The 25,471-nt window shown below is 46.5% G+C and overlaps 1 protein-coding gene across 1 annotated transcript in view; it reads left to right on the top strand.

Moving 5' to 3' along the window:
* Positions 1-6,480: 6,480 nt before the first annotated feature.
* LOC144134953 (uncharacterized) overlaps positions 6,481-25,471 on the top strand; it is a 120,296-nt gene continuing 101,305 nt past the window's right edge. The window contains exons 1-5 of the mRNA XM_077667740.1: positions 6,481-6,506; positions 11,042-11,062; positions 17,657-17,772; positions 20,374-20,448; positions 23,346-23,372. Of these exons, the coding sequence (XP_077523866.1) occupies positions 17,685-17,772; positions 20,374-20,448; positions 23,346-23,372 (190 nt within the window). The 5' untranslated portion in view covers positions 6,481-6,506; positions 11,042-11,062; positions 17,657-17,684. The remainder of the gene's footprint in view (positions 6,507-11,041; positions 11,063-17,656; positions 17,773-20,373; positions 20,449-23,345; positions 23,373-25,471) is intronic.

The raw sequence follows: 25,471 nt of genomic DNA, 5'->3' as shown, positions 1-25,471 counted from the left end.
TGGGGGCCCCCACAGCTCGACACAATGAAGTGGCATCCGCATGTCCGCGATGTCGAGATCAAGCTTCTGGGCAGGACTCATTTGCACTGATCTGTTGGATTGTTGGTATTCCTAAACCATTTTGGTCACAATAGCTTTCCGTGTGTTACATGACATAAAATGCAGTTGGGGAAAAATGGCAGTCCCGCATTTTCAAACCATGACAAGGTAAATTGCAATATTCACTTCATTTTCAGGTGTCCACCCATATAATCCCAAAGAATCCGGACATTTACAACAAGTTGATTGTGGCCATCAGAAGGAATGAAGGATGACTTTTTAATGCGTTAAAACCGACCAGAAGGTGCTCGCTCCTCTTGGTCGAGTGCGACTTCGTCGCTAATGTTGAAAACGGTTACAGGCATTAGCACCAAGGTGCGATGCCTTCAGCGCTTGCATTTAAACAAGCTAAGGCTGCAAGCAAACTATCAGCTAAAAGGACACCACTGGAGCAGTCGGGCGATAAGAGGCAAACTTTCCGGCTGGGCAGTCGGACGTCTCGTCGGGAAGACGAGTGCACCGTTGTAATCGAAGATTACCTATTTATGGATGCTTTCAATGAGTTGTCGATCAGTTTTCTTTACACGCTTTGGATTTTGAACATCTTTAGTTGCCGCAAATACAGTTTCAGCATTTTGCTGGTGGGCGTTCCTTAAGAAAATAACACATGCTAATTACAGTTAACCAGAAATTTGGACAAGCTTCTGCATTTTTAAGAACAGGAAACGGCGTAAAAACAAGGAACTTAAAAGCTGACGACGCAACGCGCCAGCTTCTGCGCTGTATTTTAGCATGCGCGATATTAGCACGACAAATTACGTGCTCTTACTGGCTGCTTTAACGATACACAGGTATTTACCCATTGAGCTGTAATCAATCAGCATGACATTTACAGAGGCGCCGACTTGTTAGCGGCACGCAGTAATTGCCTATTAAAGTATACAGCGTAAACCACGGCAGCCTGACCTGCTCTGGCAGATGTTTGTGTTCAGAGCAGCCACACTGGCGTATTGTTCTACGTGGAAGCTGTAGTTACGATCGTAAGATACGCTCGGTGCACGACTTGCTCTCGCCAAACTACTTTGCCATCCCGTAATGGGAGAAATGACCCACTGTGACATCGCTGCAAGCGCTACGTTGAAGAGTATAGTCTTTCCCTGCTAGACTGTAACGAAGTATAAGCGACACAGCAGCTGCTGTTTGCAAGGAAGGAGACTACCTGATGCGGGCTATGTACACTCTGGCAAGACACGCTTGTGCTCGCTTGTCTCGCTGTCCTGTACAATGGCCGCGCTGTGCAGTGTTGCCAGAACTCGCTGAGGCTTTTTACAGCGCTGCTGGAATTTATGCAACTCGTCTATAACATGTTCCAGAAGCAGTCGGAGTCGTCCGCGCCTCCTCTTCCTTTCTATTTCTCGCGCAAAAAACTGGAGGCTGCTGATTGCCCATGAGTTGGATTTTAACCGTAGCGACAGGGAAAATAACCCAGTAACAGTACCTTGTGAGGAAGCTGCTGAGTAACCTGACTATGAATTGCAAACCAAGTTTTGTAAACCTATCCCTGCTTTACAGTTTCGGTTTTGCTTACCTTCTAGCGGCAGCAATCCCAAACTGTCGTTCTTGTTGGCCAGGGTGTCTTGCATATTCAAAGAATAGTGACACTGACGCAATTATGGTTGACGTGAGCGAAATATGGTGTGGAGGGATAAAATTTTCAAAATTATAACTAACAAAGCCGTCTTCGTGAAGCAATGATAAAATTATAAAGATAATCGCAGACTGGTGTTAGGACATATCTCCTGGCGTTTGCCCCAAAGGAGAGAAGAACCTAAATCGAAAGACGAAGCGTTAATCCAGCGAGGGCAATTTCCAGATAAGCTCTCCGCAGGTAAACAAATCGCTTACAGGAGGAGGCAGTGGCCGTTGTTGTCCTCAAGAGGATAATGGCTCTTACCCTCTGCGGGTGATTGGCCAAGACACAGGCGGCGACTGAGAGGTGCTCAAAACGTTAAAAATAATATTAAAAAAATAACAATGCAGATTTGATGGCTGGTTTGTTTTATGGAGGTTTAACGTCCCATAGCGACTCAGACTATGCATGCCGCCATACTGATGGGCTCCTGAAATCTGGACTTTCTGGGGATGTTAAGCGTGCACTGACATCGCAAAGTACACGGGCCTCTAGAAGTTCGCCTCCATCGAAGCTGGACCACCGCGGCCGGATTTGCTGATTGAAACTGAAGAGTCAAGCACTGTGAGATTAGTCACGGAAAATGACAAGGCTAACTGTGCCGTGTTTAGGAAGCTTTGATGACTTTTGAGAGGAATTTTGAACACGAGCAGCAAGAAGATAAAATTATGAAATATTTTAGCATGTCAGCCGTTTAATATATAAAAGGAAGCCTTGTATGGCGGAGAGCACATTCCTGTTGCTGTGCCCAAGGGTGGAAACACCAAGAGACAGAACAACCCAGCAGACAGATGTAGACGTAGCTGTCGTAACGGGTACTCTTGGACGCACCTCCGTAAGGAGGAGAAACGGCGGTAGGTCCACAATAAATGATCTATCGTCTCGGGTTCTGCGGGTACAGTGGAGAGACCGCCAGACCAGACCTATTTTGGTAGAAGTTTAAATGAGGCACGCGACAAGATCGCTAGACATCGCAGCTTAACGCTTCCCCCACTTAGAACTAGCTCATTCTAAGGCTTACGCGTCCGCCCCTGAAAACTCCAGTTCATTCTGAACGCTTATATGCAAAGGTGGGTTCTTAGACTTTGCGCTTCCCGAAAATCATCTTCGATGGCAAGAGATATTCATAAAGATGAAGAAGAACCAGGTACTGAAAAGCTAGAACTTGGAGGAAAAAGAAACAATTGAATAACTTCATCACTTTCAATGAGAAAGTGATCAAATGATTCATTCCTAAATTTTGTGACGGGCAGGACTACAAAATTCTTCTGTTTACATGAATGGCATCTGAGCGGCTAGCCGTGATGCTGCCACATTTGGTACATGGGATATAGAGAGAAAAGGTTAATTCATTTATTGTTCGGGTGGGCCCTCATTCCAGGGGCCCATTGGCTGTAGCCGCAGCTCTTGCCCAGTTAACCGAAGAACGTAGGTCTTCCGAATGAGCTGGGCAGCGCCGCCTCCAAGTCCTCAGTTGTTTGGTTGTTTATACTTTGTCTAGGTGCACTTTCTTAGCACGCCCATACGATATGGTATACGCCAGCCACTTCACCGCAGACAGCGCAATGCGGGCCGTAAGAATTTGGAAACATATAGCTGAATTGGACGGGACTTACGTAAGTATTTATATAAGTATTCCTTCTTGCTCCCTGTCTGCACGATGACGAAGAAGAGGGGTAGCAGCGCCTCGAGCTTTTCTCGCTCCTCGTGACGCTCGTGCCCACGCTAGTCCCCGGCCTCGCCAGGAGCGTCCCGCCCGCCACCGACCGCTGCCGCCACAGCCGCCGCCTCTGCAGCCGCCTCCGCCGCCATGGGTGAGCAATTTACAGCGAGAAGCTGTTCAGCTTATGCTTAGCGACTCTCAGCCGAGAGATTGAGGGGTCGTCGACGCTCTAGGCTGCCGCTGACGCCGGCGGCGCCGGTGGACCGAACAGCCAGCGCTGGCGGCCGGGCCGTGCTGTTGGTCGGGCCTAGCCAAGCGCCGCGGCGTAGCTGGCCGATAAGTGCGCCTTGCGGTCGTCCGCGTCCTTTGGTCTTCTCCCTCTGTTGGCGTAGCTCGAATTTCGACGTTGAGTCGCGGTCACGCTGACGTGTCGCGGAGCTCACGCGACTTGTTCTGATCATCTCGCGACGGGCGCCGAGAGACTTGAAGTGTTCAATGGCGGGTGAAAATTGCGACTCGCTCCCCGGGCTTTCTCTAAAGAACTCCACGAATTGGCTGAGGAGTTCTGCGACAGGATGTCGTGTCTCAAGAAATTGGTCAGCGATCGACTGCTCCAGACAGGTCGTTGGCGACTTGTTCGGTGGCCCCCGCCGCTACGAATCGGCTTAATTATGTGGCACGAATCGCGTGCAATCCGCGACTCACTGGTGCAAATGCGCCTTTAGCAGCGTGTCGATCGGAGGCTCCTGCTCACATGGTTTATTCCTCTGTTCGGCGGCGTGATGCTCGGTAAAGAGTGCAAGGTGTACGAAGCGAGGGGGGGGGGGGGGGGCATGCAGATGTTGTTGCGCCTGGTTAGGTACCTCGGGTTGCTGTGTGTCCGCGTGATGCTCTCGACGCCGAATTCAGTTATCCCCGCAGCAGCCTAGCGTTCCCTCCAGAAAACAATCTGACTATACCACCGGAAAACAACCTAGTTGGAGGCCAGTTACACTACCGGTGAATGCTCTCACTGTCAGTTTTGCGCCACCGCAACGTCCTTCCTTTGGTTTGGCACATAGGTGTGCCTGAGCACCGCAGCGTAAAAATGACGTCAAACATAGCAGGAGGCATCCCAGCTGAAGCAAACACGCCGTAGTAAGGAATATGATGCGCACGGACGTCTCGCTTCTGTGAAATCCTCTTGTCAGTGACTAGTTCTGTAGTTGAGGCTTTACATTCCCTCTCCTTTTTTTAGAGCGAAAGCTCAACACTTCCCGTGCAAAGCTGAAGGTAACGTGGCTATGAAATTTGACCTTCAAAACCAGCAGGAGCGGAGGATGGCCTCTGATGTCATGCCACGTGACTATCCAGAGCTGCGCGCGTTGATCCGACGGCGCTCGATCAAGATGCAACTATCGAATCACGTGACTCGCTGCTCCTCGTCACAGCTCCGTATGCGGAGCCGACGGTACTTTAGCAACTGCCACGTGACACTCTGTTCGCTACATAATATCTTGTGGCATGTGCTTACCTTTCTGTGCTCTTCTTTAACAGAGTAGTCGCTCTTCTTACTGGGTTCAGCCTAGTTGAGCCACCGCTGATTTTTTTTAAAGAGCAGATCCAAGAAGTACTAATCCGAACGAAACGACAACACTTTTGACGTTGCCGTAGTATTCCGAAAGGACTGTAAAGTTTATTGTCTCCTGGGCTAGCACACTTACGGTAGAATCCGTCAGGCCTCTCCGATATAAAATGCTAAACCTGAAATCTAATCTGGTCAAATTGCAACCGGAAAGGCTGTTTTTCTGCTGTCCAGAAAAATCTTGGCCGCGTGGCCACAGGAATTAGGCCCATGTCTGGTGATGAGGGTGTGCTTTCGATAATGTAGAATTAAACTTGCGTGCTGGCTCACGGGCGCGAGAAAAAAAGTCTCTTCTCTTTACCCGCATTAAAGAAATGATAGCGAAAACTATGCCTTACTTTTTCCTGGCCTTGTGAAAAATTGTTACTAATATGTAAGCACTACTTCGTTATGTACAGAAAGTGTCCACAGAATATGTAGACACTTACCCGAGGTTAGTCGCCGCGGTGGCTCAGTGGTTATGGCGCTCAGCTGCTGACCCGAAAGACGTGGGTTCGATCTCGGCCGCATCGGTCGAATTTCGATGGGAGCGAAATTCTAGAGGTCCGTGTAATGTACGACGTCAGTGCACGTTAAAAAACCCCAGGTGGTCGAAATTTCCGGAGCCATTAACTACGGCGTCCCTCAGAGCCTCAGTTGCTTTGGGACACTGAAGTCCCGTAATCTTATCCCCGCTTACCCTAGTTACTCGGTATTAACTACAGTAAGCCCGGGTAAGTAACCACACTTTTTGTTTACGCTTTCTTTATACAACTGAGTAGTGCTTACGTATTGGTCATTTTTTCGCTAGGATTGCTTAGCTAATGAACATTGAGGAATATAATAAGCATGCAAGACAGCAACCCACTAGTTCGTGCACGTTGGAAGGAAGTGCGGAACAATAGGAACAGCGTCACAGAAGGAACCGTGTTGTCTGTGCTTGTTTTAAGGAAATTCACCCTCATATAGCCGGCACATCTTAAACACCTGTGTTGGCAATTAACACTGCTCTTGGAGCTCGCTGGTCGGTGCAGTGCTTGCGGAAAAGAAATTCACCGCAATGATTGCCATCCTGTGGCTTATAAGCTTACTTGGTAGCGTACCCTGTAGCGGCGTACGCCTTTTTACAGCTGATCCTAAAACTTTGCCCTGCTGATGACGTAACGCCGATCGAGCCGTCTTTCAAAAAAAAATCTAATACGTCGCCCACTTCATGACAGCCCGACAGACAAAATGTTATAAGGCTAGCCTACTCGGTGGATACGAAGCAGGCAGAGGAGTTAGTAGGTAGATGAGAACGTACTTGCATGCGAGGAGTTTAATGGACACCCGCCTTTAATTGTTATTTTTAACTCAAATTTTCTCCCCTAATATCTTAGTGTAGATAGTGCGTCTTGCTCAATGTTATCCACACTACCACAGGCGGCGAAGGACCAAATGGTATCGTTTCCCTTATCCTTTCTTTTCTCTTCCAGCTGACGCATCTCAAGCGCCGGAAGGAACAGCGGAACGTGAGTGCTCGCCCAGCAATAGCTTAACCAGGGACCTGTTAACTAGTACCTGGTTACAGAAAGTTCAGTGATGTCATAGTTACATGTGACATGTCAGCATGCCGCCAATAGAATCTACCCTGAAGACAGAAAAACAGGCGCCGTCTGTCCTAAGACGACGCCACAGTGTTAGAAGAACTTGTTTAATAGTTGTAGTAGCACTACCAGCACCTCTAGTAGTAGCTGCTCTCGGTAGCAATAGAAATAGCGGCAGTATCAGCAGCATCAGTGGTCGTGATACCAGGAATTGGGGCCGTGCTCTAGTCGGCTTGTTCAGCCCTCATTTGCCGCATGAAAAACTAAGCGCTGTATTTCTGTCTGAAAAAAAAACCTCGGTAGCGTAGGTGGGGTCGGGGGAACCTCGTTCTCTACTGTGTATGCGTTGCAGCGTCAGGCCCCTCAGTTACGGCGCGACATAAACAAGCGTATGGATGCATAGGCTTGGAGCCCTGGCGCGAGAGATGCGATAACTGTGTTGAGGGAATGTGAGTTCTGAAATTTTTCCTACTTGTTTCCACAAACATGGGATTAAATAATGGAGAGCCCAATCCGTGTTCTGTTTGCAGCCACTGTCAAAAAGTTGTTGAAGTCGTACATTCTTGAGAAATCGCGCTTTTGTCATACAAAAGGTCACTTATTTTTTGTCCTTTCACATAGATCCATCATTCAAACATTGCTTGCTTATGAAGTAAACGTTAGCCGAGGCGATAAGACGCTTGTACCTTTAAGGGTGCGATGGGAGGCGACCCGAATCCTATGGCAAAACCCAGTTCGCCATGTGCACAATTAGTTATAAAAAAAAATGAACGTCCATTCCCCAATGAAGCCACGTATCCCGCAAGGCCTAAGGGCTCTAACTAGCAGCTAACTAGCAATTTATAGCTGTTTGCTGGTAGTAGAAGTGCCCCCAAAGCGATGGGCGTCCGGCCAATGCCAGGACAGAGTGTGCTAAGAGGGTAGCATGCAAATTGTTATGTAAGGGATGCCAGTGTAAATAATCAATGAAAACATAATGAGCAGGAACGTAGTGTTATCATGATGGAAAGGCAGCCCTTACCGACATGTGAAAGGTGACCTTTCGCCTCGCGGCTGGTGGAGGAGTGTCATCCCACGTATCCACGCAGGCGGCGGCAGTGAGCACATCCCCTCCTTTCATACGGCCACGTCGGAGCGGTCACCGCTTAGCTGCTATGCCCGGAGCTCACTTCAACTGGGCTGCTAGTCTGGCGTACTGCTTACAGCGCGACGAGCTATGGTGGTGGCTTGGGAGGATTCTGCTTGAGTCTAGGGCCCGCTCGCACATAACGCTGCCTGTGTGGAAAGCAAAGGCACAATAACCGACTCTTGCTCGATGGGCACCTAAACCGCGCAGTGATGAAAAGGATAAAAAAGGAAGCGCAAACAAAGAGAAAAAACGGTCAAGTTACCTTGTCTGCTGGCAGCAGATCGCCCTCGAGAAGCTGCAGCGTTAGCCTCAGCTCTCCGACACCTTCGTCTCGCTGGTCGCCTCCCAGAACATCTGGAAGGGTCTAAACGGGAGGTCCCGCTGCTTGGAAGACAGATGGTTTACGGCAATGTCAAAGTAGATCCGTTGTTCTGCTCGCAGTCTCTCGTAGATCAACTGGATTGCTGCCACCTTTGCGACGTTGGATCTGCAATTTGCTCGCAGAGTGCGGCGGGCTTCGTCACGAACAGAGTATCGAGCTGATTGGCTCGGGCACTGCAGGATACGGCTTGTTTGCCCTGGCGTCCCCTCGCTGGGGCGCGCAGTGACCCGCGGGTTTCGATGTGAGGGTAGATCTAAATTAGCATATTCGATGAGGCGTTCACTCTGTCAAGCCCATGACACGACCTAAGGTCTCCAGCAGTTGATGCGGCTAGGATTTGTGTCGGGCACTGTGGCGGCTAACTCTGTGTGGCCCTGCAAATTGTCGAGGCGGCTGCAGTAATGAAAACTGCAGGCCTGTTCGGACAGGCAGACGCACAGCGAGGCGCATTTAGAATCTCGCTACCGCTCTTGGAATACTGCTAGCTGCGACCTTTAGGACCATACGCAGAAACTCTGGACAAAAGGAACTGCAAACCATTCAGGAACGCAATTTTTTCATATAATGGAAGATTTCACTATTATCAATCAACATATTTGCAGATCATCTGACGGCAGTCTAATTTTTCTTACTATTAACGCCCTTGCTTTCATCCTAAGCATTCCGCATTGGTTTCCTGTGGCAGTCTTAACTGTTCGATGCGACCGATTGGAACGCTTTAAAAGAAAGATTTCGCTACATATCAGAAGAATGGGTCATTGCCTTCAACGTTACCGTAACACTTTGCTTAAAAACCTAACCTTAACATTTTTCCAATTATTAAAATTTTGTTCCGAAATTGCTGGACATGAATGACAACGCCATCGCGGTGGAAAAGGCACATAAATACAGTATTTCACCTCAAATGTTCTGCAATTTATAAAAATAGGCTTTTTCAGCTAGAAAAGCAATTTTAGCCGTGGCATTGTGGCATTAACCCGCACAGAAATCGGCCAACATCTTCTACGGCATCTTCACCTGGCCCCCTATCATCTTCTCATCTGCCCTCAACTATCAAATCATCCCTAATGACATCCAGGGCCAATTGCACATCAAACCTCAACCCAAAAATATAAATATGAACCCCAAGCTACACAGGGAGATTCCAGGCCCGAGCTGAATATTACAACAAACACTACAGATGAAGACCCGACATCCTCTACGGGGACGCGGCTTAAAGCAACCTAGCAGGCTGTCATACCGAAGACGCCGCCTTGGACGATGGCACCATCGGGGCCGCAGCCACCCTCCACGCCAATAACCTTTCGGAGGCTGAGGGCGCGGCCGTCGCCTTGGCGCTCATACACACTACACAAGAGCCCAACGTCGCTGAAATCTACACAGACTCCGAACCTGCGTACCATCACTATCAGCAAAGCATTATCACGGCAGCCGCCCGAAGCATTCTCGCGTCAGGATGCACGCTTACCCCAGTGGTAGCCCCTGCGTGTTTTCCTGGGCATGCCTCGATCCTTGGTAATCAACGTGTTCATATGCAATTGCTCAAGAAATATCCCTCCGGGCCCTGGAAGATCGGGCACCCAAACCCACGCAGGTAACCTCGCGGGTTACTCACATACCACCAAATGATCACTCAATACAGAAGCAATACTTCATCCTCCCACCTTCTCACCATAGACCAGATTCGAAATACAGTGTGGTCTGGCGGCAACTGCAGAGAAACTGCTACTTCTCACTTACCTCCTTCATCGCTACCACCCTGCCTTGGTACTCGCACTCTGCTGAGCACGTGGGGCGGCTAAGGTCACACTCGTGCACTACATGCGGGAGCGCCCCCAACCCATGCCAGTGGCCCCATACCCAGCCCAAGCCATCCCCCTCCTCATGGTAGACCACTCTGCGAACTGCTCAACCAGCTGTCCAAACATGGCTAGTGGACAGAGCTCTCTGTGAAGCCCAGGCGCTTGCACTCTTTTACAGCTTGAAGCCCACCGCTGATGTGATTTTGTTCCTAACTGAAATAGCTAACAGAAATAGGTAGAAAGTTGGCTATTCATAATTAGTTAACTATCTTAGTAGACAGCATGTTTAAGCTGGTTTCTGATGCGCTGTACCGCTGTTTTTAAAATTACAGGTTATCTTGGGTAAGACACTTGGTAAATGTGTAGTTGACCAACCGAATACTGGACCAGCTCAGCTTCATAAGCATTATAGAAAACAGGCTAAGATGGATTGCTCTTCGTTGTCTTCGTTGCCAGTGCAAAGCCTTTCCGAGACTCATCGCCTCCAATCACGTGCAGCACTTTGGCTTCTAAGCCGTATAGCGGGACACATGAAGCATCTGTGACGGCTTAACTTTAGTATAGATGAGGGCTAGAGCTATTCTTACTTCCAAAACATGCATATTTAAATTTGAATCCTGGCGCAGTGAAATGACCCCGAACAACATCAACCGCACAAAGGGAAACCGCCTACCTGCATACGCGTAGGAACTTTGCTCTGCACCCCAGAAGTCGCTATTGACCGTCATCGCACAGCTCGGCAACGTAACTCGCAGCCTAAGCCCCTTCATCCCCCTCTCCCCGCACCTTTCGCATCACCTCTTTTCTTCTTTGGGCCTCCTGGTGCCTGCCATGATTACCTAAACACGCTAGCTACCATCCTCAGTCACCTCTAACGAAAATAGCCGAGCCGGCCTCGAAACGTTTGGTTTTAAGTTTAAAATGTTTGTGGTTGGATCCAGGTCGGAGTTATAAGTTATCAAACGCAACCAGACAGGAATTTTTGTCAACATTTTCAGTTTTAAATATATTTGAAACGCCGATGACGCATAACGAGCCACACAGCATGGCTGAGCAGCAGTATTCTTGGTCTCTGTGCTTTCTGCAAAGAATGTACCAGAACAGTCCTGCAGCGAAACTGGAGTAATTTTGTTCATTTCTCTTTCAGAGCCGTCAGCGGCACCAAGCAGTAAGTCCACGTTTTCTCATTGCCAGGTTTACATTCGTCGTACCAATGTCAATAGTTTTGGAGCCAATAATTCTCACGCACCGATGAAGAACCGATACATTTAAGCGTTTCTGCTTAACTGCAGCTCCGACTACTGTACAAGCTCGAGAACAGCGGCCTCATGAAGGCAGGCTTTAGGCAAAGATGCACTCTCAACATACGCTGAAGACGCATGTTCATTCCTTAAGCTGCAATATGCACACTTACGGACAGGGCTGTAGCAACACATAGGAATACTGCTTGAGCGAATATAAATCAGAATATCAATAGTCATTCGTATGCTCACTCGAACGAATATCAATTGTCATTTTTCGTGCGCGCCGCTCACGACTGAATTAATGGCCTTCTTAACCGTCTGGCGCTTATCGGTGATCCTGCAAGCTTCGAGACTGCCATCGAAGACGCTGTCTCATCATAACCATGTATATCGCAGGTCTGTTTCAATTTATCGCCGTAGGGCCACCCACCCTTCATGTAAAGTCTCACGTCTGAACCTTTCAGGTATTATTAAATTAGATTAAATTAAACCAAATTTTCAGGTAATAAACTTTGCAAGATGTAATGCCGAAACACCATAATAACCTGTGCAAAGGAGTTCAGCTGATTAAATTAAATGCATGGCAATTTGAAATTGATAACGGGAAGCATCTTGGAACCTACTAAAGTACTCCTTCCTGTTAGAGAATTATTTTGACTGAGGAGGGGCATTTTCGTTCGTGAAACAGCAGACCCTGCAATACCGAAAGTGGGTGTCGGATGCCAAACATCGCAGTGACATGCTTTTGCTTTAAACACTGCGGGCCGGCATCTCACATTTAGGCTAGTGTGGATACTCGGCTGCCTTATAGCCTGAATGCTATTAATTAAAAAGAAGACAATAAAACTAGAGCAAGAAATGTGCGGCGTCTCGGAAGTCGAAAGGATTTGCCGCTTTGTAGACATCTGTGCTAGAAAATTTGCATAAAAGCGCATACGTACTCTGTCCACGACGGTGTCATGTTGAGTGCCAAAGTTTATTGCGCATGAGAGTACTGCATTTCATGAAAGCGCTATGCGCTCAGTGGACGCGTGGAGTTTTTCAGCATCCATTTAAATACTTCATGTCCCCTTGTGTCCAGTATAAAACTCTCCATGCTCATTTCTTCTTAGCGAACTTTCATTTAAGCGCACGTTCTGATGTGGTCCGCGGATATTCGTTCAAATGGCATTTTTTGTACAGGCTTTCCCTGGATGCAGGTAAAGAGAGATCGAAAAGAAGAAACAATAAGAACAGCCATATAATTGTGTGGTGGAAGGATGAGAGAAAGCGTGAGGATTAAATATGGTTGTTCAAGTACCCTTCTACTCTCACACTCGCTATGCTCTCGATTCTTTTTGTTCCACTCTGCTCTATACCCTTCGTCGCCTGTTTCGCTGCTCGCAATTAAATTTCAAGCTGATGCGTTAGCTCCACATGCAAGTGCTGTTAAGATGCAAGTATTCATAACCAGCAATCCTGTACAGCAGCATCTTTCGATGCGAAAGGGTTCAAGCACGCAATTTCTTTCGTATATTGTTATATTTCACTATAACAATCAGTATATCAGGAGATGTACCATGGGCAGCCTTAAACTTTTTTCTGCTAAGGTTTTTGCTATCATAAGAACCCTCCCCGATTGGTTTTTTAACAAACTGAACTGCTGGATGTGAGCGTTGGAAAGAAAAAGATTTTGAGAGGATCTAAAGGATGGACAATTTCGTATAATGTTTACTTTACAGTACATCACATGTGTTCCGATATTAAAAACTGTTTCCCAGTAACGCTGCACATGTGTACTTTTTTTGTCAGGGATGTCGGCATGATGCCGTTCACAATCTTAGTGGGCCAGCCATAGTAATTACTACGCGTTTATAACGCAAGCTCCATGCTTCGTGGTACGGACTTGCAACCACTGCTTGCTGTCTGTGCACCCGGCTTCACAAGTTTTCAGGGCGATGCGGATAGAGGTTACTTACGTGCAGCCTGGACGTTTAGCCTGAAAATAAGAGGGGCGCTGCAGAGTTTCAGCCGTAAAGAAGCGGGCTACGGGGTATCATTTGATGGTAGGCGCAGCGGCTTCCAAAATATTCACGATTTCGCAATTCACGTGCCCCGCAAACCTTTGACGACGGCTGTACACGCGCCCTCTGTCAACTTTCAATAGTTAACTATCATCGTGTGCTGTTACTGTTACACTCCTCGATAGCTTAATATTACTGTAATGTTATTTACAACAAGGATTAGACCTTAATCATTCGCCACTATTCGTCCTTTGAGTTTCTTTGCAGATCAGTTATATCACCAAGTCGTACGCTTCTAAGGCGTTCTCTAGGAAGCCTTATACCTCTCTTTTCTCAGAGAAATCCACTGATTACCTCTTTTAACGGAACCCATTGAATACCTCTTTTAAACACGACAGGAAGGCTGATTTAATCCTTCGGGCTGAGAGTATTGTAGTGGAAGTTAAGGCTTACAATAATAGGTAAAGTTATGGGTTCCCTCGTATACGCTGGCTCCCTCGTATGGGTTCCTCATATGGGTTATGGGTTCCCTCGTAAAACAGGCTGAAAGAAATCGTAATGTTTAACGGGGGACCCTGCTCTTTAAAAAAGGTATTAGTAAAGTCAGTCATGCAATTTGCAGAGAACATATGTTTTTGTGTGCTGATTCTAAACATGTCCTTTAATTTTAATTTTATGTAAGACAACTACGTAAGCACTTGTGCAATATATTATACAATGTTTTGGAGAAACATTTTGCTCCAGGGAAATTGCTGAAGTGCATGCAATTGATTTGTCTTGATATCAAAAAGTGCAATAAGGCACAATTATCATCCAGCCTTTCATACAACTTGAGTTACAGGGTTTTCAAGTCGCCATTCTAAAAACAAGACAACATCTTTTTTGGCCATTTCAAACCCCATAACTCAACTATGATCGGCAGGATGACAATTTTACAGTTATTGCGTTCCTTGATGTCAAGACAAACCTGTGACTTGCATTTCAGGAAATTCCCTGCAGCGAAATTTCTTGAAAGCCCTCTCCAAAAAATTGCTCTGGCTTAGCTGTGGTTAAGCCTGGATACACAAGCGAAAGCTTCGCTCGCTTCGAAAGCTGGATCCTCTAGTGAAGCAGCTCGCCGGTCAAATGGAGGTCAAACTGCAGTGAAATAGGCGCTACTATGCCAGTGAAGCTTTCGCATCAAAAATTTAATGACTCATTGCACAAGTGCCAAGCTGTTGTTTTACATAAAACTAAATGACATATTTAGAATGAGCACACAAAAGTACTTGTTGCCCGCAAATTACACGAATGTGATTTCAGTAATAAATTTTTAAAGACCAGGGTTCCCCTTAACCAAAGTGCCACAAAGGAGAAGTTGTTATTCACGCCGGTGAAAGCAAATTCACTCGACTCTCAATTACAGCATGTGCTGACACATAAGTGGTAGTGAGGTCACTTCCCTTCAGCTAGTGGGCGAACTTTATTACCGGCCACGCATTTTTCGGGAGAGGCTTCTAATGCAGTCGCTTTAATAATAGATGAAAATGCCAGGCGCATTTAATGGCTGGTCTTCTGTCGTTCTTTCGTTCCCTGTGGCCGCTTTGTAGTTACTGTGGACATCGTAAAACCCAGCAGCTGGTTCGAAATTCCGCCTTCTTAGATGCGTGGACCGTTCTCGATGGTTAACGGTAGTTTGCTCACACGCACACAAGCCAGAAGCAGCGGAAAGGAATGAACTTCCCTAAATGTCTAATTCCTGGCCTGTTGTTACGCGTCACATTACTGCCATACCACTTCACTATTCCGAGCACATCTCTACAAGCAGGCGGGCGAGTTCACTGGCAGAGGGAATCTTTAAAGCATATCATTTCGAGGCATTCGAGACAATGTGATCGCCAAGTTACCGCGGTTCGATCACAACTCTAGTTTGTTTACTTGGCGCCGTTTGTTTGTTTTTATCATTTTGTATATTTGACCACATTTGTTTCATGGCCGCTGTTTTGTATCACTGCACTTAACCGCAAATAGCAGTGGAGTTATCGGAGCGAGTTATCCAAGAATCACATCTTGCTTTCGTTTTCAGCTGGGGCTGAGTAAGTACATTTCCTGAGCAAAGTTTTCGTCTTGAATAATCGATTCCTTCTGGCAATACCTTGGAAGTGCAGAAATACACGAGGAGAGGACACATTTGAGACACTAAAGTTTTTGGGAAAGCATACCAATAAAAGATAAGTAATAACCGCGGCAGAATATTGGGTAGAGAATAAAAGGGAATCAAGGTGTTTCATTAAATGTTCGGCGTAACCAAGACAACACTAATACTATTTTCTCCTCAGTACACCAGTCATGTGCAGCTACGAACAATCAATATAAACTGAAACGAGCCGGCATTGAACGTATCATTTGTCTTGAAGGAAAGTGCTCAGAAATAACTGAGCTTTATATTTAGTCACTTCAGCGGCATCCCCTTTGACTGCATCTTAATAAAGCACTTCCTTCGATTCGCGGCGGTACTTTCTTGCACATAATAAAAACCGTTATGGAATAAAATTTCATAAGCAATTACCTCTAAAAAACTTCAACATCTTGAGGATATATGGTTTTCAGTTGTTTTTAGGTCAGCATTAGGCGCAACCTGTTTTTAACGTCATCACGAGAATAACCTTGGACTACGCATAACCAAACCTCAAGAGTACAACGTGTTAGCATTAGAGATTCCTCCCGCTCAAGTACTCCTTGTATTTCAAAGATTCATGGATCACCGGGTGTCCTCACGCTATGGCGCGGTGGTGCAGCGGTTAAGAGATGCGCCACTGCCCAGTGCCTCCTAGACAGAAAATACCTCTAATCTCCTCCTGTGACGCCGTGCACCTTGACGCAGATGACCACACCGCGACATGAACTTGGAACACAAAGCTGAATAAGCGGCAGCCGCCGCCATCAAGGCGGCCATCCCTTCTTATCCCGGATACTGTCCCCTCTGGGGCCTTGTGCTCTGATTTCGTGTCATTGTATGTTCAACCGGGCAAGATATGCAACGTCACAGTAGTAGCTCAGGGGTTTTTTGTCTAAAAGGCACAGCAGCGCACCGGCAATGAACTGTATCATACACGTCCTCTTGTGAGAGGCTTGTGAGAGCCAGGTCTCTCTTCCCGAGTTGCCCTAAGGCTCATGTTTGCGCAAAAACTTGTTCGGGAAACTATCCCACGGCCAACGAGCTGATGTGCGGTTGCCCTCTATAGGCAGATAGCCAATTGCATCGAATTTATTTGCGTTAATTTCATTGTCACCTGATTTATCGTGGCACGGACCATTTATCTCTGCCGGACAGCGCAGGGAGTTATGTGAAGAAAAACGATAGGCGTAACGTTAAGGGACCAGAAGGCGGGCAGAGTGCGTGAGGGAACAAACGCGTGTTAACGACATCCTAGTTGCCGGACAATACCATGTGGGGCGTTATTGCTTTGCGCATGTGCATCGGCAACTAGATATTCCCGTAATCGGCAGGGCCCCCTATCCTAAAACTTATTAATAATATCTTTTAGGCACTAGAAGTCAAGGGTTATCGGCTTGCTCAGCTAAACTACAAGTTGTAAACTGACCGATAAAAAAGAAGCACTTCTATCTATGAGGGATATGATGGTAGACTTACCAACGTAACCACTCTAGAATAAGCATAACCTGCCCGAATAAAACAATGTCTCCATATTTCGCTTGTTGCAATACATCCATTGTAATCGTTTGTATCTCCCCGGTCCTAATCGCCGTCCTCCTAAATACCCCCACTGGCAGCAAAGAAACTTAGTCCACAAAGCAAGGACTAATTACGGAAGACTAAGTTAAGATTCCAATTGTTCCCAAAACCCATGTCGTGTTTGATCTCTGTAAGAACATATAAAAAAACATCAATGGTGACATAAAATACATTTCTTTTTGCAGCGAAGTATCTTTTGTTTTCGTGTCATGTTGATTGTGCGAGTTTTTGCTTGAGTGATTTAGCGCCATGCTTATAAATTTTATAGATTGCTTGGACTTTATAGTGCAATCTTTGTCTATAATGTAACATTTGTGCTGTACTACTGGCGTTTGGTGCAACTAATGTTTGCTAATATTTGAATATTTATAATTTCTGTGCTGCGCCCTGATGTGCACATTTTTATTTTTGGATACTGTGGCGTCGTTAGGCTAAATTTATTCCCTTTTGACACAGTTCGCTCTTTCATCTCTGAAAGAAATAAACCGCAACCTCCAACCGAGTGGAATAAATAAGAACATATTCAAGAAGGCCGTAGAATCTACCATAAAACGATGAAATGAGAACAAGTATGTACTAATAATTCTTACCCTTTAAAGTGTCACGAAATGTCTCAAAAACGCACATGGTGCGACCCTCTCAGCAACAGAGAAAACGGCTCTTTGCAACTGAGTTATTTCATCTTTGACCTACACTTAAATCTAGCCACCTTTTACCTAGCCACCGTACTCAAAGTGACTGGACTAAAATGCGGCGTGTCAACACTTCTGCGCTCTCAGGGCAGCAGGGGGTGAGGGTGGAGGCAACATGCCACTTATCATCATTGGCGTCGTGGTGTTGGTGGTTGTGGCCGGCGTCGGTGTCTTTCTGGCAACGTCAGGACCAAGCGACGAGGGTGAGTCCTATCCGCCTCACCAGGCAAAGCGAGCAAGCAAGCTTTGAAGTTATTTTAACAGAGCTATCGGAAGAAATTGAATATTTATGTCAGACAGCGTGATGTTCTGCCATTTGCTACTTTTAGGTGTGCTCTTCCTTTTTATCTACGCTCATGATGTATATAACTAAAGAACGGGCAATAAAATGGGGTTGTTAGTCAGCGTCGTGTCGCCACTCTCCTCTGTCTAGTGCAAGAGCTTTTTTTTCGCCTCAAGCGCAAGTGTTGCTTCCGAGTAGCCAGAAAGTAATCCCTGCTAAGCAGCTTTACAGCTCGGCCCGGCTGCATACGAGCGGCTGTGCCGGAGGGAATGAAGCTTCGAAAGACATTCGGCCAGGGATTGAAACGGCTCGCATGAGAGGGCACACGATGGCCTCCCTCAGTTAATCCCTGCCTAGGGCAGGGAGTAGGCAATAAATGAAAGCGGAAGGGAGGGTTACGTGCACTTAATGTGAAACCATTCGCGCTGTGCTCATATTCAGTACACCGTGAAGGATGGCGTTATTGCGCGAGAAAGACGCTTGATAGGGATAACACGAACCGTTGACAAGTCGCATGAAAATAAGTCCCGGGACCCGTTAATGCGGCTGCGACCAACCTCTTCGCCTGTGGGACTAGTATGTTAGCCTTATTATAAACTGCACATATCCAAGCAAAATTTTATCATTAGCCCAACGTTTGGAAGCCGATTCGGCTCCATCAGGGGGGACTGAGGGCAGTAGCTAGCGTCTTTTAAGTATGGAGGGGAGGGAGGGGTGGAAGCCTACAAGGTGGCGCCACTTGTGCACTTATGCGCAACTGGGTAGGGGCGCTAAACCTTTATCAAATCACATACAAAGCTTGGAGGCTGCTACAGACGAACACATACTCACATCCTCAACTTCTTGCACCACATACAACCCACATTATACCCCCAAAAATGCCGGCTACGCGGGAGCACCCAAATCTGTATAACATTACATGGATAAGTGTAGTGAATTGGTCCTGTTGGTCAACGATCATAGTTAAAAACAGCGCTAGTCGTGTCTCCCATCCTTCGCACTCTTCGAAGTATTAATGCTACATGGGCTTAAGAAAGCATGCAGGCTTCTTCGAAACCCTCAACCTGAGCAGGCCGTGCCGTACAGCTCGAGCCTAGAGGACCGAAGGCAGCTGGTTTACCGAACGCATCAAGCAGTTAAGGCCGTGCACTAAGAGTCACGCCAGTTAGGGAGAAGCGGAGTTCTTAATGGAGAAACATGTTCTTCGCCACGAGCACTATACCCACCTGTAGTGTGCAAAATCTGTGTAGCTTTTTACTAACGCTGTCTTTATTATCTGCCCTGAAGCCTTGATCTCTTACCTCTAGGGTACGGCCCAGTACAATCCGTACTCAGACGTCCCATAGTAATCGCTTTTAACGAAATTTTAAGATTGCGGATTCCAAACTGGAATTGTTCCGACACCCTTTGCGCATAGTTTCCGCATGCCTTTTATATGATGTGCATGACTTTGTGAGCAGTCCGCACGAAGTTCGTCTTCTCTGCATGTGTTTCCGTACAGTGCATACAGACTTGAGGTGTTGCATATGTTTTCCGTGTGAGTCATATGGGAAGATTTTAGAATTATCAATTTATAAATGGAACGTTCCAATTGAGAAATGTGAATAGGATTTTGAAGTTTCGACCACGTTTAATTTTTTCAGGGGTGAATTATTTCGGCGGAATCTTCTTATAGTCAGATTTTTCCGCAACATGCTTTATTTTCACAGAACAAAATTCCACCGTCCTGGCTGATCGGTTGTGTAATTTCCATCGCGCCGTGTTATGTATCGTGAACGCGGACTGCTGTTTGTGTTTGGCTTTCTTTGTGTCAATTTGTTCACAAGAAGCCTCCATGTAAATAGACAAGCAGATTTTAAATTTTTTTTTGAAAGCGATCATGTTTGCCGGACAAGCGAACGAAACCGCTCACCGGAGCTCCTTGAAAAAGCTAAAGCCGGGGACAAAAAAAAAAATTGCGGTGGTTTAGCTCTGGTTAATCCTGGAGGAATGCGATAGCTACAGCTGGCCGAGTGGAACTCGGTCACTTGACCAACCACGTGATCAGCAGCGGCACCGCGCCGGCAGCAGTTGCTCCGCACCACGTGACGAACCAAGTGACAGCGTGGCGGCGACACCACCACGCTGAAGGCTGGAAATACTACCGCAATGTAGCTATCGCTAAAAAACTCTTGTCTCCAGATGACGCGATATCGTTGCTGGTTAAAAATTCTGAATAGAAGCATTAGCCATACGTGACGCATTATATCCCAGCAGCAACGTACCAGACAAGTTGTGCGCACCTGTTGGTACGCTGGGACTGAAAGGGTAAATTAACGTACCGCATCTTACTGGACGGGCGCAAACGACCGTTTTTATTATTAGTGCTTTAGCACTGAGCTGCTTTGTGGTTCTCATGGCCAGAAGTGTCGAAAGCATGCCCTAATTTGAGCTTCGCTTCTCAAATTTCGTAGTGCCCCGTCTCACAGTGTGGGAGCCGTAATGTTCACGTGACATTGCATGCATGCTTTTCTTATTTCAGGTTCAGGATCCACTACTGCGGGAAGTGGCGGCCCAGGTGGCCCAGGAGGGCCCGATGGCCCCCCAGGAACAGGAGGTACAAACTGAGCTGCCGCTATTTTGAGTCTCTTCGATGAATTCTAAACACACGGACATGCGTTGAGGCCGAACGAAAGCAGAGTACTTTGAAGTGGGCAGGTGTTGCCCGTTCGTTTCCTTTCTGCCGTGAAAAATAGGTTCGAGGAAAAACGAAACGCTGCTTGGGGGATAGTCAGTCTTGCCATGGGAAAATAATCATGCTCTCTTTGATATCGACCACTCCCGAGCTGACCGGGCTGGAAACGTATAATGCAACTTGGAACAACTCTGCATCATTTGCGTAAGCGTTTGCAGTTCTGATATCTCATATCTAAGAATTCCAAATGTGCAGCGTAGCATGAAGGCAGCTGTATATACTAATCCCTAAATGTACAGAATGTAAGCGGCCAAGGAAAGTGCGTAAGAAAAAAGAGCAATTCATACATGAAGACCAAAGAAAAAAGAAGCAATGGTGCATTGTACTTCCTAAAATATCTTGTAAATAAAGAACAGAAAAAAAGCATTCATTGAAAGCAAACAATGCATAACATTGTAACTCTTTTGAACAAAAGATTTTCCAGTCGCTGGGGCTAAGTGCAAGGAAAGGACGGCGGTATGTGGTGTTGCTAGGCATAGTTGCACGTGGTTGTAGGCGCTATTACTCGGAGCACAGAGAAACAGTACTAAAGAAAAAGCACAGGGAATAAAAAGAACCACGTAATGGAAAACGCCGATAACCTCGCACAGGCAAAAAAAAAGCGCTCCACGACCAAACACTACGGTGACAGGTGATTAAATAGCAAGGCACTGCTTAAAAAAAAAAAGAAATCTAGGGGTTGACTTAAATGTGCTTAGGAGCAGTAATGCAAAACAATTGATGTTACTGCTGCCGATTATGTTGCTTATAGCTGCTGATTGTTACGCACGCGCTAATTGGTCCCGACGTGGTAAGCGGTCGCGTTGTGGACGGAAACGTTGCGCCATCTGGCTCCCTCAGGACAAAGAGTGCATGCACAGTCGTGGCCTCTGCGACCGGCTCCGGCCGCGCCGCTCTCTATCGCAGAGGCCATGGCGCAGTGGCGGGGCGCGGTACACGCTATGCTAAACGTAATTTTACCTTTTCTCTGCACCAGCTTACTACAGGCTTGGCAGTTCTCCCTGACACTATGCTGTATGCTCGGAGCGCCGTGTTGTCGTTGCGTTGTGGTTTCAGGGTGCTACTGTTTCACCGTGCAGTGATTTAGATGCGCCCTTTCTTGGTGCTGTGTTTTTTTGTCGCCCGGGAATTTTCGGTTTGGCGTTTTAACGGGTGCTGTTATTCTCGTGCCATTACATACCAGTGCAAAGTCCTGCGTTGCACGGCCTCGCGGGCATGCACATTTTGCTGTGGTACATCGCATACGGAACGCTCACGTCAATGCGGCGACAATAATCGAGGGTCAACAACGAAAATAGTTAACCTTCAGCATTCACTTGAGAATAGCATGGCAGCTTGAACGAAACTTATGCACCTTTCCTCAGACAAGGATGCTTGAATTACTTTTTTTGGCGCTGCATGGATGCGCCCAGGTGGAAACTCCGCTGATTGGAACCTGCTGCTCTTTAGGGAATTAGCCTAAACACATTGCACTAATGGTGATAGTCGGCGCTGTGGCGAGGACTGGCTTGCGCGGCTCGGGTGCGCTGTAAGGGTCGATAAAACCCAAGTTGAGAAGAAAGCACGGGATAGCGTCCGAGTTTTACAGTTAGCTTAATGGTTTCGTGGCACTCTCGCACTTCGTCCGCCTCGGCAGGATTGATGCGGTAACAATGCATGTTACACCACTTCAACGTGATCACCAGTAGCGATTTTTTGTCAGTGGCATGTTTTAATGTAATAAGGGACGTTTAACTGCCCATCTACCTCTGAGAAAAACCGCTGGTGACTCCGTCTGCAAGAACTGGCATAATCAAATGAGAGGAATCAAAGCCTCAAGTTAGCGTTCATGACATTTCTGAAGAGATATTATAGAGAAAATTCAGAGACACGTGATCCGATTATAATGAGATATGTAGTCATGTATTACTTGTCACTGCGACCGCATTAGAAGCTGTTATGCCTTTACTGGACGGGACGTCAGTTCAGCGCTAGGGAGGTCACTTACAGTGGCAATGCTGTTCTACGTCACGCCCCTCCAGTTTATTGTAATGCTCCGATCTAGTGATGTCATTTTCGGTGGGAATGCTCCGATCTGGTGATTTCAATTTCTTTTTTTTTTTTCAGCGAATGGGAATGTTCCGATCTCGTGATGTCATTTTTCTCCAGCCAACAGGAATGACCCGGTCTGACGACTTCAGTTACCTGCAGCCAATCATAATATTTTACCACTGACGACGCTTTTTGACCCCATGGGGCTTGTAATGCGCCAAAAAAATGACTCGTGCAAGAGCGTTGCGCCATGTGATCAGCCTTAATTAACAGGCGAAGCTTTCTTGAAGCCGTCCCCTTTTTTTTATCTACCCTGGGCTGCAAAATGCTTGCCCCTCACTAAGTGAACGCCTCACGAGTCGTCGCATCGGCCTACTTTCAACCAGCTAATTTTCATGACTGGTGTTCTAAGCGGTCGCGTGATGCTTTCTTTTAATATAGATAACATTTTTTTCCTCAGTGCCTGCAGTTCATTCACCCTTGAATATCAGCAGGCCACAGATCGGCGGATCTATAAGACCGCATAGTGGCCCGCTCTGGGCACCGGTCACCTGGTCTACAAGTTTGCGCTTCAGGTCACATATCTGGGCACAAGCTTCATGCTGGACTGCTCACTTGACATATATATCGCCTTGTAGCTCGCTATCATTATTATCGGGCTCTTGAGTATGTCTATGAAAGTTTTTTGTGCCTGTTGATGAGCAATATTGAAACTTTTTTCCGCACAGGAGGTGATAGCGCCATAGACCCGTCAAGTAAGTTCTCCATTGCTCTTACGAAGTCAAAAAGGGCTTAAAAAGGGGCTGGTGGAAGGTGTCAGTGCACATTGTATTTTTGCTCCCTGAGGCGCTGAAATTCAGCCAGCATGATATTAAGGCGAAAGCCTTTAATGGTTCATACTGTCGTCCGTCCGTTAAAAGAGGGTGTCACACGTGCTAACTCAGGAACTAAAAAAAGATAGGAGAAAATGGTTGCTTTCAGATAGAGAAGGAAAAAATGAACCTTGAAGCCAAGCTTGATGACTGCAGAGTAATTATAGTCAAAATATCAAAACTGCGACGAAATAGCGTGGACGTCAATATAGCTGCGGAAACGACGTGACGCCACATCCACCGGAAGTCGTCACAACACAGTAAATTTCCACAAAATGGTCAGAAAAACGTCGGATTTTTGTCAAATTAGATGGGAAAATGTGGAATTAAGCGAAAATAATACTTAAGATCTCCAAAAGATGTATCATTTGGGTATCGATATAGCCTCGGGAAGGGTGTGACGTCACATCCAACGGAATTAAGTCGTCACGGCATAGTGAATATTGTCACAGAATGGCCGGCTTTCACCTGTCAACAGTTTAGTTGCCAAAGTGTCTCGTTTTTTTTTTATTTCCGGAGATACATTAATATTAGGCAGCTATTATGTCAAGAGTAATGATAGATGCAGAAGTAAGGTTTCAGTAAAAATTAACGCAGCTTCAGTGCCAAGATTGAAGAGCAGTTTCTTGCCCTTTTTTCAGAACGAACGAATTTTGTGTAGCATTGCGGAGTCGCCCTTCATGGTGACAACATGGCTCTCATGCAATTGCTCCGAATTTCGGGTAAAAGAAGTTTTGTCACGACGAAAGCAGATTCCAGAATGCTACGATGATATATGCTGTGCTCAAATAAGCATAGGTATTTTACATGTTCTAAGCATTTGAGTATTGTCGGCGCCGCTGTGGTACTGGCAGCACGAAAAGAGGTTTTGTTTAATGCGAGAATATGGAGCGCTGAACAAACTGTGGTGGAGCAACAAGCTATTGCAAAAGCGACGGCCTCCAGCTTCCAGCTGGGAGCACGTTTAGCCCGACTGAATCCATGGCACACAGTGGGCTCTGATGCTATTCGAGCTTGAATGTTTGCCCAATCCTTCTATATTCTGAAATCTGGAGAGGCGCGTTTTTTTCTACTGGAAGTGTATTGTTTCCAGAAAAGTAGTTTACCGCTACTTACCAAGACGAGCACACAGAAAGGCATGACAGGAAGGGCGCTCACTGGATTGAAGACTCTTTACATTGATTTAGAAAGAATGCAGTCGGCACATGCGCATTTATGGCCGTGGAATTCTACATAAATTTAATGAGCGTGCGTTTCAGTAAACTTAGTTTGAATTAGCGCCCGTCCTGTTAAGTCTGTGTGCTCATCTTAAATATGTATAGCTGAATTGCTTTTCTAGATCCCAACAATGTGTGCTAGTAAAAATAATTTGTTCAGAATTGCTGGGTAGCGTCGGACAGCCCCATCAGCACCGTCCATATATGAAAATCGGAGGAATCCCTTAATTTGGAAGACCGGCCACCGTAAAAAAATTCGAAAGGACACTCAAAATATTGGAAGCAGGCTTACCCTGAAAATGAATTAAGATGAGTGAGTGGGTAGGTTGAGGTGGATTAGTTGGTGGGATTAGTATAATAATGTATGATGATCCCATGAAAGGTACTCGAACATTCCGAAGGCGCTGACTTATTCATGCCATATAAGGGCATTGGAACCGGTTCTAAGCCGAGTTTTGGCAAGAACAACCTTAGACTAAAATTTGGTTAAGATGAACTCAAGCTTTTTGTTGTGTATTTCTGAGGTTTGACTGCACCGCGATCCACTGTTCGTCCAGTGATCGCAAAGTACATATTAGCCGCAGCGTCACGAGTTTGAGTCGAGTGGCGGCGAAGAAATACTCATTTCGAACTTAAAAGTTCGCAGCAATTGACATGTCTTTCGCCGCTGAGATACAGCCAACAGAGCCTTCCAAAGAGCCAAACAATCCAGTTTCGCTGTGAACGAAAGTCGGCTGGGATTGTTCTCAGTGCGTGACATGTAAA

Source organism: Amblyomma americanum, chromosome 5, assembly GCF_052857255.1.
Source record: "Amblyomma americanum isolate KBUSLIRL-KWMA chromosome 5, ASM5285725v1, whole genome shotgun sequence".
Taxonomy (NCBI): Eukaryota; Metazoa; Arthropoda; class Arachnida; order Ixodida; family Ixodidae; genus Amblyomma; species Amblyomma americanum.
The sequence above is the reverse complement of the archived record's forward strand: the minus strand, read 5'-3'. Positions and strand labels throughout refer to the sequence as shown.